This window comes from Nuphar pumila, chromosome 5 (genome assembly GCF_984573655.1).
Source record: "Nuphar pumila chromosome 5, dmNupPumi1.hap1.1, whole genome shotgun sequence".
Classification (NCBI taxonomy): domain Eukaryota; kingdom Viridiplantae; phylum Streptophyta; class Magnoliopsida; order Nymphaeales; family Nymphaeaceae; genus Nuphar; species Nuphar pumila.
The window spans coordinates 17,093,427-17,111,616 of record NC_143253.1 but is presented as its reverse complement, the minus strand read 5'-3'; the positions used below and the strand labels follow the sequence as shown (position 1 = coordinate 17,111,616).

The window sequence follows — 18,190 nt, the reverse complement described above, 5'->3', positions numbered from 1 at the left end:
TGACCTTGCTTGGCGAGAGCACAAATAGTCTCAAAAACCTGATTTACTTTCTGACACTAGCACCAACCTCGCTTGGCAAGACCACAAAATGATCTTGGCAACCCACTTGTCTTCGAACTAATCTGACCTCACACAGTGATACCCATAATGGTCTCAATAGTCAAACCCCTCACTTTCTTTGGATACTTGCACCAACCTCGTTTAGTGAGGCCTATAACAGTTTTGGCAATTCAGTTTTCCTTTGAACACTAGCCTGACCTTAAGGGGCATCTGTAGATACCAAAATTTTTATGATGCTCAAGCTCTATTTTTTTTCTCAAGTGTGCAAGTACAAAAATTGGATACTCCGCCATTGGATGACAGAACCAATTTAGTAGTCTAGTGATGAACGACATAACAATTTGGCCATCCACTATAGACGATAGAACACGAGTGCCGTCTGATAGGGGGACAACATAACCAGATCATCGTTCGATATACCAAACAAATACTGATAAGTCCAAGCTTATCCTTATCTCCTTACAACCATCTTGTTATGTTTATCAGAATGGGAGGACTCTTCTTGGACAAATCTTTGCACTGGAAGAACTCTTCTAGATGAATGCATTCAAATATATAAATAAGGACCTATCCTTGTACCTTGAGGCATATGAAATTCACATACCTACGTGCTAGCTCTACAAGAACACATCTATATCAGTCATGCCAACATGCTATCCAAGAAGCCACCAAAAAACAATCACATTTACTACGGATAGAAGAACAAGCCTAAACGATTAAATAAAACCCGCATTTAAAAAATGTATTTTCCCTGGATCTCTAATCTAGTTATTTCAATCTTATTTAATCTTTGATTAGGTACTTATACACAATTTTATGTTTGTCTTGCATATGACAATCTACGACAAAGTGATTGAAGCTATGAGGATTGAGAAAACCTGTTTTGTCTTTACCTTTTTGCAAGGTAAAGGACGATCGACTCTTATAACAACATTTCCTATATTTTTAAAGAAGGATCTCACACGAATCCAAGTAAGTCCCATCCTTCTAGGTATAAATTTAATCATCAACAAGGTGACTCAAGGAGGGAGAGTGAAACACATATTTCTTCCATTCTTTAGTAAATACGAATACTATGAGGAAAAGCATCTTTGTCATAATTAACGAAGATGGGCAAAAAGTAAAGGAAAAAGAGGACATAAAAAGAGGGGCAGTAACATATTTTACATGTTTATTCAAAGAAGAGGCTTTATCCATAGAAGAACTAGAGGGGCTAGCAGAACCAAAGGTGACAAAAGGGGAAAGCTCTTTGATGACAATGAAGGTCAAGGAGACCAAAATTAAACAAGCAATCTTTGAACTTGACCCCAAAAGTATGCCAGGTTTGGATGAATTTGCAGGTACCTTCTACCAACAATATTGGAGCATAGTGGGTGATGATGTATGTAAAGTAGTGATGAATTTCTCCAAAACCAGGAACCTCCTAAAGAGAGTTAACCAAACAAATATAGTCTTGATTCCTAAGGCAGAGGGAGTGAACAAGTTTAATAAATTCTAGCCAATTAGTTTGTACAATTTTATGTACAAGGTGATAATTAAAATTGTGGTTAACAGAATGCATAGAGTTTTAGAAATAATAATCAGTTGCAACCAAAGGGTTTCTTGAGAGGTAGGTCTATCCAAGACAACATTCTTCTTGCCCTTGAAATGATTGACTCAATGGCAGCTGAGAGAAAGAAAAGTGTTACGCTCAAAATAGACTTCGCCAAGGCTCATGATAGAGTAGTGTGCCAATTTCTAGAACACCCTAAAACTCTCTGGGTTTGCAAAAAGTTGAATTGCAATCATCATGCGATGTGTGAAAAGTCTACAATTTACTGTCATTATTAATGGGGAGATCAAGAAACTTTTTTCTAGCAGCAAAGTCATAAGACAGGGGGACCCAATGATACCCTATCATTTTCTAATGGTGATAGAAAGGTTATCAAGGTTGATGTATCATTAGGAGAGAAAAGGAAGGATAAACACAATCAAGGTGAAAGGCTTCCAATGACATCATATCTTTTATTCAGACAATGCTCCATTCTTTCTACATGATCATACAAACACCATCAAGAATTTTCTACTGATGAGAAGGTTTGAAAGTGTCAAAACTTCAAATAAGCAAAGAGAAAACCATTTTATACCTTTCAATCTCTCTCACATAAGGGTTAACCAAATCTACCTTTGGAGTGGGTGTCAAGCAAAATCACTCCCAGTGCTATGCATGGGTATTGGGCCTCCCTCTATTCAAAGGTGCCTTAAAGAGTGTGATATGGCTAAAAAATTTTCGGGCAAAGCTGAAAATGTGAAACGAGAAACTTTTGTTAATGGCAACTAGGATTGCCTTAATTAGGCCAGTCTTACTCTCTTTCCCATTGTATTGAACGAGTTGCTTTCAAATTTTAAATGCTATCATTATAGAAATTGATAAAACCATTCACAAATTTTTGTGGCATGAGGATGAGGCTCACAAACACGTGCACATGCTCAATTGGAGCCAAGTTTGTAAGCTTAGGTCAGAAGGGGATTTTGATATCAAGAGCATTGAAGAAATCAATATAGTTGTGCACATTAAACTAGCATATTTGCTTTGCCAACAAGTCATCCCATAGATTTCAATAGTCGAAGCCAAATACCTACAGAAAGAATCCGTGTGTGTGCCGAAAAAGAGCCAGATTACATCCTATGGATGGAAGAGAGTCAAAACTGGTGTTGTGGCTTTGAAGGTGGGTGTCAGATGGGTTGTGGGGAAGGAAGATCTATCAAATTTTGGTTTGACCCTGGATGCTTAGGGGACCCCTTATTCAACAACTGCTACTTAATTCTCAACAAGTATTATACAATACCCTTCGTAACATCCATCTCATGGAGGTCATAAACACAAATTTTCATCTCAACATCAAGTTGATTGATGTGAGGGTGCACCTCCCCCCGAATACCATGCAAGAGATTGAGAGAAAAATATGGTAGCCGGGGAAAGAAGATGAACTTCAATGGATGTCATCGGGTAGGTACTTGATGAGAAGCACTTGAGAGATTGTAAGAGAAAAAGGGCAACAAGATCTAGTCCTTAAAAAGGCGGGGAACAACAAAGCCCCTCCAAGAGCCTCCACCACCTTAAGGTTCACAGTAAGAGGTAAGCTTCTTATACAAAATCACTTACAAATTCTGAGATTCCAAATGCCTAGTGGGCATGTATTTTGCAAAAATAAAGAGGAGACAAATAACCACATGTTTCTAAAATGTTATTAGGTTGTCCACATATCAAAATTAGTCAACAAATTGTTTGGAAAATATTGGAAACTAGGCACAATTGTAAAAGCAGACTTCATTAGATGGACGGGTAGGAAATTCAAAGGAAAAAGATCCAAGAAAGATGGGACAACCTTCCATGTATTCATATGGATGATATGGAGGAAAAGAAATGAGATAACTTTTGAAGGAAATGTCAAATTCCTGCAATAGGTAATGACGAACGTGTTGCATGCAGTGAGAGAACATGTGATGTGCACTCTAAGCCAGTCAAAGCATATGATTGCGGTAAGATGGAGGCACCTACGAAATTGGGATCCCCCTTCCATAGGGTGGATAAAGGTGAACATCCAAAGCATTTTCCATGATAGATGACACATGGGATACATATAATGGAAGCAGGTTGTTTTACCCAGGAACTATTCCATAAACAATAAACAAGTTTTAGAAGGAAGGGGACCTAGAAGGAACACTACAAGAAATCTGTGGATTAGCGATGGTCATAATCCGTTGTTGAACAGTTTAGCGATGAATAACTTTCATCACAATTTCTTGGTCGTTAATTAGCAACGAAAAATATCCATCTTTAATTTGCAACGAATTAGCGAATGCCATGATTCATCGCAAGGCCATTGTTAATCCACAAAGATTTGGTTTTGTGACAGATACACATCCGTCAGTAATTCTGTCGCTAATGTAGCAATAAAATTGTGACAGACTACAATCTATTGCAAAACATTAACCGATTTAGTTTTTCGATGGATAAATATCCGTCCTTAATCTGTCGCTAAATTGGAGGCCGATACTAATTAACGATGGATATTATCCGTCACAAAAAATAAAAAAATTAAAAAAAGTGTTTGAAATATAAATATCGAGAAAAATTTTCTCGTTATACAATTTATATATTTTGTGTATAAAAAATAAAGTCCATATAAAAAATACATATACAAAACAGCTGAAACATTTTATCGATCCATTATAATCCTCATCAAGTTCTAATTATTTACAAGTGAACATTTACAAATAGTTTCTTTTGAAACAACAAGAAGGTACAACAAATTCAACACATGAATCTAATCATCGCCAAGATTCTGAGCATCATCTTCTTCATTGTCTCATTCTGCCCCTTCATCCATGCCTCCATCAACTCCTCTACGCTGATTATCTCCAGCATCATACAAGAGAAAAGAAATGTTAGTATTGATAAATAAAATATAATAAAATAAATTATATGCAATGCACCCAATCTAAGGCAATAAAAATAACATGAATGAATTACACATAGACTAGCTAGCAATAAAGTGAAGGACATTAACAAAATTCAGATATGTGTTCTAAGGCTGACAAAAAAAAATCATAGTGATTCAATCATGCAGATATGTGTTCTAAGGTTGTGAAAAAAATATCATAGTGATTTAAGTATATGTGTTATAAGGTTGTCAAATGAATGTCTTCTGTATCACAATCATGCTTATATGTATTCTAATATTGTCAAAAAACTCTCATAGTGATTTAATTATGCATATATGTGTTCTAAGGTTGTCAAAAAACTTTCATAGTGATTCAATCATGCATATATGTGTTCTAAGGCAGTCAAACAATTTCATAGTGATGAAATCATGCTTATATATGTGTTATAAGGTAGTCAAAAAACTTTCATAGTGATGAAATCATGCTTATATGTGTTCTAATGTTGTCAAAAAACTCTCATAGTGATTCAATCATGCATATATGTGTTATAAGGCAGTAAAAAACTTTCATAATGATGAAATCATGCTTATATGTGTTCTAATGTTGTCAAAAAACTTTTATAGTGATTCAATGATGCATATGTGTGTTATAAGGCAATAAAAAACTTTTATAGTTATGAAATCATGCTTATATGTATTTTAATGTTGTAAAAAGACTCTTATATTGATTCAATCATGCATATATGTGTTCAAAGGTTCTCAAAAAACTTTCATAGCGATTTAATCATGCATATATGTGTTCTAATGTTGTCAAAAAACTTTCATAGTGATTCAATCATGCATATATGTGTTATAAGGTAGTCAAAAACTTTCATAGTGATGAAATCATGCTTATATGTGTTCTAATGTTGTAAAAAAATTCTCATAGTGCTTCAAGCATGCATATTTGTGTTCTAAGGCTGTCAAAAACTTTTATTGTGATAAAATCATGCTTATATGTGTTCTAATGTTGTAAAAAAACTCTCATAGTGATTCAATCATGCATATATGTGTTCAAAGGTTATCAAAAAACTTTTATAGTGATTCAATCATGCATATATATGTTCTAATGTTGTCAAAAAACTTTTATAGTGATTCAATGATGCATATGTGTGTTATAAGGCAATCAAAAACTTTTATAGTGATGAAATCATGCAAATATGTGATGAAATCATGCACATACTAGCTTGAAATCTAGCGACATGAAACAAATGATATGAAACTTTCATACCGGACAGGTAACTGCAGACGAAGTTTCTCTGTCTCCCAAAAAGTTTCACAACTCATTACGGACAACATCAAAAATTGCTTCATATAAATAGTCACGCATTGTGTCCTTGACAAGCTGGGAGACACCATCCCAAGAATTAGTCGGGTCAATCTGACGCTTAGAGTTGATGCTGGCAGGAGAACTCTGAGAGCTCTAGCTGGAGGAGGCAATGACTGATGTGGTGTTCATATTACTCCCAAACCCAAACACACAACCCTTTTTGGGTTCACCGGTTGCAGTCACCCATGCTGCAGGATCAAAAGACGGATGTTGAGTGGAATCATTGTCATATCGCTCTACCATCTGCTGCTCGTATGACTCCTACAAAGCAATGATTACAATATAGATTAATAATTAAGATTTACAATGTTCATGGTAACTTGTATATTACAATGTTTATTAATACAATAAATACATATCGTTGTCGTTTTCGCCTTCTCTGATACAAACTCTTCCGTGCTCTTACGTTTATGTGTTTCAACAAACACATTCTTGTAAGGCTTAATGCCTCATTTTTTTGCTTCCTGCGAGGTTAAATAATAAAAAAATCATTTAAAAAGTATGTAATAATACTTATGAATTTGATAATATATATATTGATGAGTTACAATTTTCTTCAGGTGGCCCCCAAAAGTCCTAGATCCATCTGTGTGTAGATGGGCATCGGGCATCTTCGCTCAATTTTGTGCAACCTTTGCTGAGCGGTTTCGAAATTCATGCCCTGCCCACTTGTCGCATATTACATCCCAAAAATCTGACCTGATAGTAGGAGGGCCATGGCCCTTCCACTATAGTAGACCATCTATCCCACCAGATGCTTTTATTGTTGTAGTCTTCATATTATGCAACATGTTTGCAAATCGACTGACAACCACCTTCTGCCACACCTGCCTCACGTCCTCCTCCTCTATCGCAGTCGCGAAGCGATTCAAAGCCTACAAATAATTTCAGAAAGTTAGTAGACATGACTATAACAAAAAATTAAATATGAAACACATTAGCTATGATAAACGATTGTATACCATGAATGTGGACCACAATCTGTCCAACACCTCTTTCGGGTACTCTTTTCATTGAGCAACCAGTCTTGGTAGATGTTGAACTAGTGACTGCCTAATCTCTCGTATTACTTCATGTGACTCGAACCTCATTCTGTACATGAATTGGTACACATTAACTATCGATATACAATATTTATAAGATAAGTATTGGATAAGTAAAAATAAAATACTTATGGTCGATTATCGATATACACTATTTAAATGAGTCATTGTGTGTTAGACTGAGAAGACCCTGCATCCAGCGTTGTCTCGTGATGTGTGTGCAGGTGAAACATCATCTATAGAAAAATAAGTTAGAAATTCACACAATGCGCATTTAAACTAATCCAGTATACAATTAGTTAAATGATATACCTATCAAAACAGTCCATGAAGATGAAGGCTGAGACTGGCTACCACTGGGTGCTCGACCACTGTGACCTCCATAAACCATATTCTAACAAATAAAAATTTTATTTGGATCAGTTACACAACTCTATATCTTCATAGATATATAATCAAATCGAAAATAACTTCATGCAATACATTCAAACATTGCAACACATTCAAATCATTGCAATATATTGCAATACATTCAAATCATTCACATCAAACATTGCAATACATTAAAACATAAGATATGACATCATTTGCTAATCATGGATAACTTATCCTTAACTTGCAATACAATTGGATTAGTTACGCAACTCTAAAAGATTGCAATATATTCAAACATAAGGTATGTATTACAAGATGTATTTCACTAGCTTGAGTATGCTTCCTCATCACTTGTTTGACTTTCATATTTTTCTTCTTCCTCCTCCTCTTCTTCTTCTTCTTCATTGGGCGCCCATCCACTTGACCTATCATTTAGATCACATTCTGTCATACGTGTGCCATCGGACAATAGAGAGATGACATGCATACCATATGCATCACCATGACCATAAGAGAAGTCATACATATCATCTGATTGATAATAATCACCCTCTTCACCAATCTTGTCTTCTTGTAACTGATCATACTTGGGTATAGTTTAGACTTCACATTGCAAATTGCCCACCATTCATTTCTATTTAACTTCCTTGTATTTAAATATGAAGTATAGTAAACTTGTTGAGCTTGCGAGGCTAATATGAATGGTTCATATGTTTCAAACTTTAATTTATGATTCACCTCTATAATGCCTGAGGCTTTGTCGACTCTTGTTGCTGTGAGATTAAACCAATGACACTTGAATAAAGTTACCCTATTATTTATGCCTAAGTAAGTCAACTCCATTATTTCTTCTATAACACCGTAGTAGTTATGTTCATTTTCACCGTAGCTGCTACCCTTGACACACATGCCACTATTCATCGTTGATTTGTTTATACCGTAATCTTTTGTATGAAATCAATAACCATTTATGATATACCCGTTGTAATATTGCACAACTTTGGTCAGTCCATTTTGTAAATCACATATTCCTTGGTCATTAACATCACCGTGGCAGACCTATAAGCATAAACAATAACTGTGATCACGACCAATTAAGTAACTTATTATTGTTTACACGAAAAGAATGTATGTCATCATCCTTACTAACTCTTTCAACCATGCTACAAACATATTTTTATGTTCTTTCTGTACTTCTGAATCAGTGAGATATGAAAGTTCTCTTCGCAACTCCAGATTAAATCATCTGCACTTAACAAATATTTATATTACCAAACCATGTACGCACGTATAGAACTTAGTGTTACATATTAAGTATACTTACTCGATGTAGGAATCGATCACTGAGCAATTAAAAAGGATATAGATTTGTGTTGCGTCTTGCTGTTTATCTTCTAAGAGTCTTGACCGACAACTACTAAAGGCATACCCAAGTGGTTGAAATATTGACAGTTTGTCAGCTACAATAAATTGTTCTCCATCATCATTACGAGGTGGGCAAGTGTAACGTGTTAGAATATGAGGTTCTAAGTACATAGATGAGAAATTTGAAATCTCTTCTAAAGTGTATACCTCACAAATAAAACCCTCTACTCTTGCTTTATTTTGAATCTTTTTTTTTGAGGTCAAACATGCATCAATTAATAATATACATCTCGTAATACAATAATTTCCCAATAGCATTAAAGAGAAAAAAATACCTTTCAAATGGGCACATCCACCGATATTGCACAAGACCACCAACCCTAAGTTCATATGGCAAATATATGATCACCTGTTTCATAACATTGAAAAATGTTGGCAGAAATATCTTCTCTAGCTGACAAATAATAGTGACGACAAAATTCTCGAGATTCTTTACCTTAGTTACTACAACTTTCGATGTGCATAATATTCTAAAAAATCTACTCAACTCGGATAATACCCTAATATAGGTTTGTCTAACATATCATGGAATGCTAGGAAAATCAACCGTTGCATAATGATATGACAATCATGGCTCTTCAACCCATATCATTGTCCCTCATCTATCTTCACAACCCGAGCAATATTAGAGACGTATCCATCTGAAAATCTTAACTGTCTCAACCATTGACATACTTGCTTTACTTGGTCTGGTCAAAGCACGTACCATGCCTTTGGTTTCAGTACTTTGTCATTGTACTCTTTGAGTTTCAATTCTGGTCTTTTACATATTACTTTTAAATCCATACGAGCCTTCAAATTATCCTTTGTTTTTTCTTTGACATTCATTACCGTATTAAATACATTATCAAACACATTTTTCTCCACATGCATCACATATAAATTATGTCGTATCAATAAGGGGTTAGCCAATATGGTAGTTTCCAAAATATAGATTTATTTGTCCAATTGTGATCCTTCCCAAATCCAAGGAAGGGCATTGGATTACGGGCATCTGTTAGTTCATATGGAAAGTATCACAATCTGCTTAAAATCTCTATGCCAGAGAATCTTGTAGGTGGACCTTTCATTTTACTTGTGCCTGCTCGGAACACATTCCATTGTCGTCGGAACAGATGGTCACTGGGTAGAAATCGATGGTGACAATCAAACCAACACAACTTCCTTCCATACGTCAATCTAAAAGATTTTGTATCCTCTCTGCAGTACGGTCATGCCAACCTCCCATGTGTGCTCAAATCAGATAACATACCATATGCTGGGAAGTCACTGATTGTCCATAGAACAATGACCTTCATATTGAAGTTTTATTTTTTGTGAGCATCGTACGTGAGAACACCGTCATCCCTCAGTATTTTCAGTTCATCAATCAGTGACCTTAAATATACATTAAGATTTTGGCCCGGAGAAGTCAGACCAGGGATCAATAGAGACAAGAAAAGTTTTTGACGCTTCATACACAAGCTTGGATGAAGGTTGTATGGGGTGACAAATACTGGTCAACACGAGTATGAAGTTGATCTACCTCCAAATGGATTAAATCTATCTGTACATAAACCTAACCTAACATTTCTTACTTTCATTGCGAAGGTCTGATGAGTACGATCAAAGTGCTTCCAGGCTTCCGCATCAACAAGATGCGTGATCTTATCTTCATCATGTCGAACTTTATTTGCATGTCTTCTCATGTGTGTAGCTGTCCTCGAAGATATATACAATCGTTGCAATCTAGGGGTGAGAGGGAAGTAGCAGAACGACTTGTATGACACTTCTTTTCACCTCATGCTACCATTGCCCCTTGTCTTTGGCTTGAACCGAGGATGCCTACATGATGGACATGATCTGCTATTTTCTTGATCTTTGAAATACAACATACAGTGATTTGGACAAGCATCTATCTTTTGATACCTCATACCTAAAGCATTACCACAACCTTCATACGATAGAAATTTTATGGCAATTTCTCATTTTTGGGCAACATACTCTTTATAATAAAGCACAGACAATCAAAACATGATTGACTCAAATTATACTCGAACTTCAAATTATTAGTTGAAGAACTGTAGACAAGATAGTGTGACTCTCGCAACTATTCTAAAGTAGCTCATCAACATCTCTAAGTAAATCATAAAATCTACTAGCTGCATCGTTTGCTACTTCTTCCTCTACCCTAGTTGTTAAATCACTAAGGCTCATAGCAGAACCCAGTTCTGGTCCTACGACATCAAATATCAAATCCGCATATGAATTTTCGTGCACCATATTCACTCGTGCATCAAAATTGTTCCAAAATTCTTCACCATGAAGCGTCTAATTCTGATAATCACTCATAAAACCCTTTTTGTATAGGTGATGTCTAACACCATGAGGTTTTATAAATCGATTGTTCTTACACATCGTGTAGAGGCACCTGATCCTACCTGTGTGATCTACTGTATTGACACTTGCTAGTGCAATTTCAATAAATCTGTCGACACCATCCATAGATTCAAGCGATACCTTATTGTCAACTATCCTACGGTACATCCATTCACGGTTTGCAGCCATTTTGGGCGACGGATGTTACAGATACTATCCTAACCAGTTAAAAGAGAATCATAAGAATGCTATGATGAAAAAAATATCTAATTTATAATACATTCATGGTGGATGTAATGATTTGATATATATCACACACACACACACATATATATATATGATGTCATTCAATCACAAGAACTATGATGTATGCATTAATAACTTAATATTTTCATGTGCAAAACCATTCATTTGAAGCATGTTTGAAGCATTGATAACTTATTATTCATTTTCGTGTGCAAACTCATTCATAACACGATACATTCATTTGAAGCATGTTTTTATGATACAATTTCACATGAAAGGCATAATCAAATTGAAAATAACTTCATGCAAGCATGGATACAGTCACAACAAACATTGCAATACATTCAAATCATTCATATCAAAATAATGTCAAACATGTACCTGAAACAAACATACTCCAATATCCTGCTAACTACTACCATGACTAGCATGAAATCTGAACTCCAAAAATAAGATCACTTCTATTTTCATACATTAAAATCATGCCCTTTATGATCTCCGAACTCCATCAAAGTAGTCCTAAATATCAACAACTAAGTGAGTGTGTGAGCAGAAAATTATTGCATCCAAGAAAATAAATAACCTATGATGCGCTTGCATCACTTACTCACCACAGGTATTTACCCGATTTGCATACTATTGCATTTGCATTTTTTTATTTCTTTTTGCATTGTATTTTTAGCCACATGTGATGCTTAGCACTAAGCATTGCGTAATTAGCTCAGCTACGCACCTGCAAAGCACATTTATATATGATCGCGGGTTGGCTGCGGAGCGAGACTACTAGAATAAGAGGACGATAAGGTCACCCACGTGGGTCAGTTGCCAGGCCGAGCTCAGCCCCAACCTCGACCGAGAGGGAGGTGGGCTCGGCTACCTGGTCAAGCCCCACCCCAATGGAAGAGAGAGAGAGAGAGAGAGAGAGAGAGAGAGAGAGAGAGAGAGTAGGGCCCAAAGGGGAGGGGCGGCACGGGGCCACCTGCCAAACCCTTCCTACACACAGAGAGAAAGAGGAAGGCATGACAGAGGGACTGTCGACCTCCTATCGGCCCTCCAATAACCAACATAAGGGGAGAGGGTGACGATGGGGGGGAGGGGGCAGGGCCGGCCACCTGTCGGCTCTCCGACTGGCACAGAGGGAGCGGGAGGGCGCAATAGGGGCTGTTGGCCTCCTGCTGTCCTCCCAGCGACATAACAGAGGGAGCAGAAGGGTGCGACATGGGGCCATCGACCTCTTGCTGACCTCCCAGGGACATAATAGAGGGAGAGACAGGGCGCGACATGGGGTCGTCGGCCTCCTGCCGACCTCCCGACGAGCCCAAAGAGATAGGGGAGTGTGGTAGGAGGCGTGGTCCTCCTGTCGGCCTCTCGGTGAGCCAACAGAAAAAAGAGAGGAAGAGGGAGGGCACGACAGAGGCCATCGACTTCCTGTCGATTGTAAAAAAAAATTCATAGTGATTCAATCATACATATATGTATTCTAAGGGTGTCAAAAAAGTTTCATAGTGATTCAATCAAGCATATATGTGTTCTAAGGTTGTCACAAAAAATTCATATTTAATCAATCATGAATATATTTGTTCTATTGCTGTAAAAAAAAATTGTAGTAATTCAATCATGCAAATATTTGTTCTATTGGTGTCAAAAAAAATTTATAGCGAGTCAATCATGCATATATGTGTCCTAAGGCTGTCCAAAAAATTTCATAGTGATTCAATCATGCATATATGTGTTCTAGGGCTGTCAAAAAAGTTCTAGAGTGTTTCAATCATGCATGTATGTGTTCTAATGTTGTAAAAAAAAATCATAGTGATTCAATCATACATATATGTTTTCTAAGGGTGTCAAAAAAGTTTCATAGTGATTCAATCTTGCATATATGTGTTCTAAGGCTGGCACAAAAATTTAATAGTGATTCAATCATGCATATATGTGTTCTAAGGCTCTCAAAAAAATTTCATAGTGATTCAATCATGCATATATGTGTTCTACGGCTCTAAAAAAAAATCATAAAAAAATTTCATAGTGATTCAATCCTGCATATACGTGTTCTAAGGCTGTCAAAAAAATTTCATAGTGATTCAATTATGCATATATGTGTTCTAAGGTTGTCACAAAAATTTCCCGTTGAGACAATAGAGAGAGGGAAGAGGGGGAGAAGAACCAGAAGATGGGGGAGAGGAAGAGAAATGAGAGGTACGACAGGAGGTCAACGACATCCTGCCAGCCTTCTGACAACAGAAGAAGAAGAAGAGAAGAGGGGAAAGAGTGTACCTGGGAGGGGATGAGCATTAGTCGGTGTGGTCGAAAAGGGAGGCAGTCGCCGAAAAGGGAAGAAGAGAAGAGAAGGGAGGAGGTCGCCAGAGAGGGAGGTGGTCACCAAAAGGGGGAGAAGGGAGGGCGAGCAACGGGGCGAGAGAGAAAGGGATGAATGAGACAGAAAGGAGAAAGAAATGGGGCTCGCATTAAGGTTTTACGAAAAATTTAGCGATAGATTAGCGACGGCCAAATTCTGTGGCAAACGTCATCGCAAATTTGTGATGGAGTACCAATAAAAAAATGGTGTCGCTGATCCTTCGTGAAGTAGCGACGGAGTGTAAGACAAAATTCTTCCATCGTTAATCTATTATAAATTCTGCAACTAATTCTAATTTTAAGAACGGATAGTTTTCTCTCGCTAATCCATCACAACTTTGCTATGGATTATTTCTGTCATAAATTTCTGTTGCTAAATAGTGTTTTTCTTGTAGTGAAAGATGCTGGGCTTTTAGATACGTTGTACAATTTTGATAGGATTAAAATCAACTATAATTACTGTAAATTTCATTTTTGTTGAAATATCTAGCAAGATTAGCTAGAGAGGGGATGACCAATACATGAAAAGATCACCCCAAATTGGAACCCATTAGTAGAAGGGTGAAATTTGTATACATAACTTTTACATCACTATTACACCAGCTTGCCTATCAAAATAATAATAATTAATAATAAAAAGAAATCACATATTGCACAGGTTATAATACCAGTGACTATCATTATCAATGTCATCAAGCCTTGTCTCATCTTAAAAGGTTGGCTCCAAGAATCAAATTTCATTCTTTTGAGTCTATAACTAAACTGCAAACCGTTCCAAGTATATTTTATAGACAAACCATTATGGATAAATGCGTCCTCTGGCCTTTAGTTGAGTAACATTGAGGAAAAGATGGTAGGGGGTTTTGAAATTCAAAAGAATGATAGCAATGATAAAGGTTTTGCCTTTTCTAATGGTTCGGTTGTAAAAGCGTGTTTTGTTTTTTGTCAATATCCAATAAAAGCAAGATTCTAATGGGGCGGTGGCATTCAAAAGATTCTCCATTTGGGAAAAGCGAACTAAAACGTTCGCCAACAATACTATTGTAATCATATTCCTTCTTTTGAAACACTATTGTAAATATATTCCTAATAAACTATTCTCGGTCAAAAGTTCAATGTGGTTTAGAAGATATGCTTCATACCAACCTTTGTTATCTAGAACAAGATCAAAGTTTTTTGCATTATATATATATATATATATATATATATATATATATATATATATATAGAGAGAGAGAGAGAGAGAGAGAGAGAGAGAGAGAGAGAGAGAGAGAGATATGAAAACCTACAAAATGAGGACAGTGCTAAATAAAACATGCTAATAGATTTTTTGTGTTTTTTTTAGAAATTCTGACCCCCATAGATGCGTTCGGCATGATCTATTTACTAGAATTTGACACTTGGATCATGCATTTTGGATGAAAAAAATGATATTTGAAGTTTCAAAAATTTATAAAAATTGTAGGCCAATGATTTTTTTAAACCTTATAAAAACATATCCAGTCATTAGAAACAAATGCTCCAAGAAGTGATTCCTCTGATCACATCTATATTGTCGGAATTTTGAAAAAAACACCACAAATCTAATAACATGTTTCATTTAGCCGTGCCCATTTTGTTGGTTTCCATTTCCTTATATAAAATGCAAAAAGTAAGATTTTCAAAACGGTACAGAATCAATAGGAATCATACCATACAAAAAGTAAGAAAGCTCAACACACGCCTCAACAGCCTAAGAGAGTAATCAATGAAACTAGAAGCAGCAATGCAAGAAATTTTAGGAAAAAATGATGTTGGTATCATCATTATCTTGATCAATATAACCATTAGCATTATCATGGCCATTGCCTCTCACAATTACAAACATTACAAGGTGAAAAAATACCCAGCATACAAATTTAGAGATATAGCCAAGAAGCCATATGCAAAACACACACAACCAAATTAAAATAAACAAGTAATTTTTTCTTTTTTCTTTTTCTCTTTTTTCAAATTTGTGCTTCATCCAGTCATGATGCTAAGGTCATGAGAGCCATGCATGCCAAGTTTGGTGCACACCAAAAAACTCTCATTGGAAAGGGCTCTCCCCCAAGAAATTCCCAGGAGGATCATAGTTGCAGTTTATGAAGACCCCCCCACCGTTACACTCCACACGTGCACATCCAAGACTCTGGGTCCCCCTCCACACCATCTGCGTGTAATGACCGCACATCTTGTCCGGCAAGCAAGTATTATCTGCTGAATTATAGTACTGGTGTTCGGATAACCACAGATTGATAGCATCGGAGGGCTGCCAAGTGGACCCGGATCCAAGGAACACATTCTCCCCATAGGGTCCAAGTGAATGCTTCATTGCGCAATCCGTGCGCCGTTGGTTGGCAAACCGGCGAGCATAGTGTGCTAGCTCATGGCTCCAAACAAGTGGGGGCTCACCTAGCTGGGCGCGGACCATGTTGTGCTGCCAAAGGAAGTCCCTTGCCAATGAGGCATGTCCTTTTTCTCGTGGTGGAACGGGTTGGTCATGATGCTGGCTCATGTTAAACAAGACTTCCACTAAAAGAGGGTCTTGTGGGACTTGTTGTCCATGGACAAACAGGACATAGGCACATAGATGGGCAATGACCATCAGCAGTATCGTCGACCGCCCTGCCATGAACTCTGGCTAGAGGCAAAAGAGGAAGAAGAGATAACTAGCAGGCTTTATTTGAATTGAGCTCAATTAAATGCCCCTAGTTGTGCAATTCACCTAAGCATCCTTCTTTTAAAGCCGAATGAAGTAACCTCTAAGTATAGGACCGATCCAAGTCAAAATGGGACTAAGTCCTCATAGGCCTTCTGTTGAAATTACCAAAGTTTAGGCATCGCTAACCAAGCCTTTGCTAAATGTAATGGTTGGAAAACTTGCTTAACTAGGATAGCTACACTAAGTAGGCTGGGAGTTTTATTGGACCAAGAGTTTATGAGGCCAAGCAACTTTGTCTCATTCTTTCCCTCTCCAAACAGCTATTCATGAGTTAATTGTGGTTGGGAATGAATGAGCTTTTTGGTGAAATTTGACAGAACAGGGAGAAATCTAGGTGGATCTCCTGTTTTGCTTAATTTAGGAGAAAGTTTTAGAGGGAAAAAGTGGTTGGGATGTTTATGGTAGACCATTAGTTTTGTCTAGTTATAAGGAAAACTTGTGGCAATTTAGTGATCAATTTTTTGAACCATTCCAGCAGACATCCTAAACTGCCGCTTGACACTCTTCTTCAACATTTTAACCACACCAATAGAAAAGAACGAACCTCACCATCCTTAATTTTCGCATTATTTTAGTGAAAAATAAACTTTTGAAAATAAATTTAGAGAACCTGACCCTTTGAGTTAAGGTTGTGCACAAAAAACAATTTTGATATTAGGAATATTAAACATGGTGAGACTTGCATTAGCAAAAGGAGGAAAGAGAAACCTTCACATGTTAACAAATTCTAAAAATATTTGGCTATATTCTAGGATTCAAATATGAAGCTTGATCGCAACAAACATAACTCATGACTCGTGAATCCAATATAATCCACAAATCCAACTATTCAAGGGCATATATATATATATTGGTTAATGTTTGCTACAATTAATTTTTTCGTTTGTTTTTTTCTCATATCCAACACCATAAATATGATCTACATGTTTTTATTCTTGAAATCGGCTTTTGTATCACTGAAATCTAACTTGTATGCTGCTTTTTCCAGTGATCCAAAAACCAATGGCTATGAATGCATCAATTTTTCAGATGCACAAAAACATGTTTGTTCATAAAAAAAAAAGATCCAAGGGCAGATTATTCATCTAAAATACACGAACCAACAGATGATTTCTAGCAATTTTACCGTGCCAAACACATCTACATGGTTGGATTCACAAAGAGGGTTAGAAATGCTCATATTTCTAGTTCTCCTGTTCTAGCAACTATATATATGGGAAATGAAAACCTACAAAATGTGCACTTGCTGACTAAAACATGCTATTGGATTTCCGGTGTTTTTCGAAATTCTAACCGGATGTGATCTATATGCTTGTTTTTATAGAAATCACTTCTTGAAGCATTTGATTCCAATGTGTGGATTAGTTTTTATAAGGTTTCAAAAATCAGCCACCTACAATTTTCATAATTTTTTGAGGCTCCAAATACAATTGTTACTTATCCAAAATGCATTATCCAAGTGTCAATTTCTGGTAAATCAATCATGTTGAACACATCTATGGGGTTGAAATTTAGAAAAAAAAAACATTGGAGATCTAATAGTATATTTCATTGGGCACGGTGCCCATTTCTTGGTGCTAGTGAAGGCACAAAACTATTGAGTACAAATTACCTTCTCTTAACATTTATTTGATTTTTTTAATAGATCAATTTTTATGGATTTGATCTACAAGGTTTGTTTAGTAGAAAATGACTTCTGAATCATTTGATTATGGCATGTAAACAGGTTTTTTCAGTGCTTCAAAAATCAATGGCCCACAATGCACTAAAATTTCACAACTCAAAAAAT

General features: G+C 36.5%; 1 protein-coding gene across 1 annotated transcript; it reads right to left on the bottom strand.

Moving 5' to 3' along the window:
* Positions 1–15,726: 15,726 nt before the first annotated feature.
* On the bottom strand, positions 15,727–16,311 carry LOC149836954 (pathogenesis-related protein PRB1-3-like). Its single transcript, XM_090007939.1, has one exon. The coding sequence runs from the start codon at positions 16,309–16,311 to the stop codon at positions 15,727–15,729; it is 585 nt and encodes a 194-aa protein (XP_089864065.1).
* Between the last annotated feature and the right edge of the window lie 1,879 nt (positions 16,312–18,190).

Coding starts and splice junctions, on each gene's coding strand:
- LOC149836954 (XM_090007939.1), bottom strand. CDS start 16,311: ATGGCAGGGCGGTCGACGATACTGCTGATGGTCATTGCCCATCTATGT.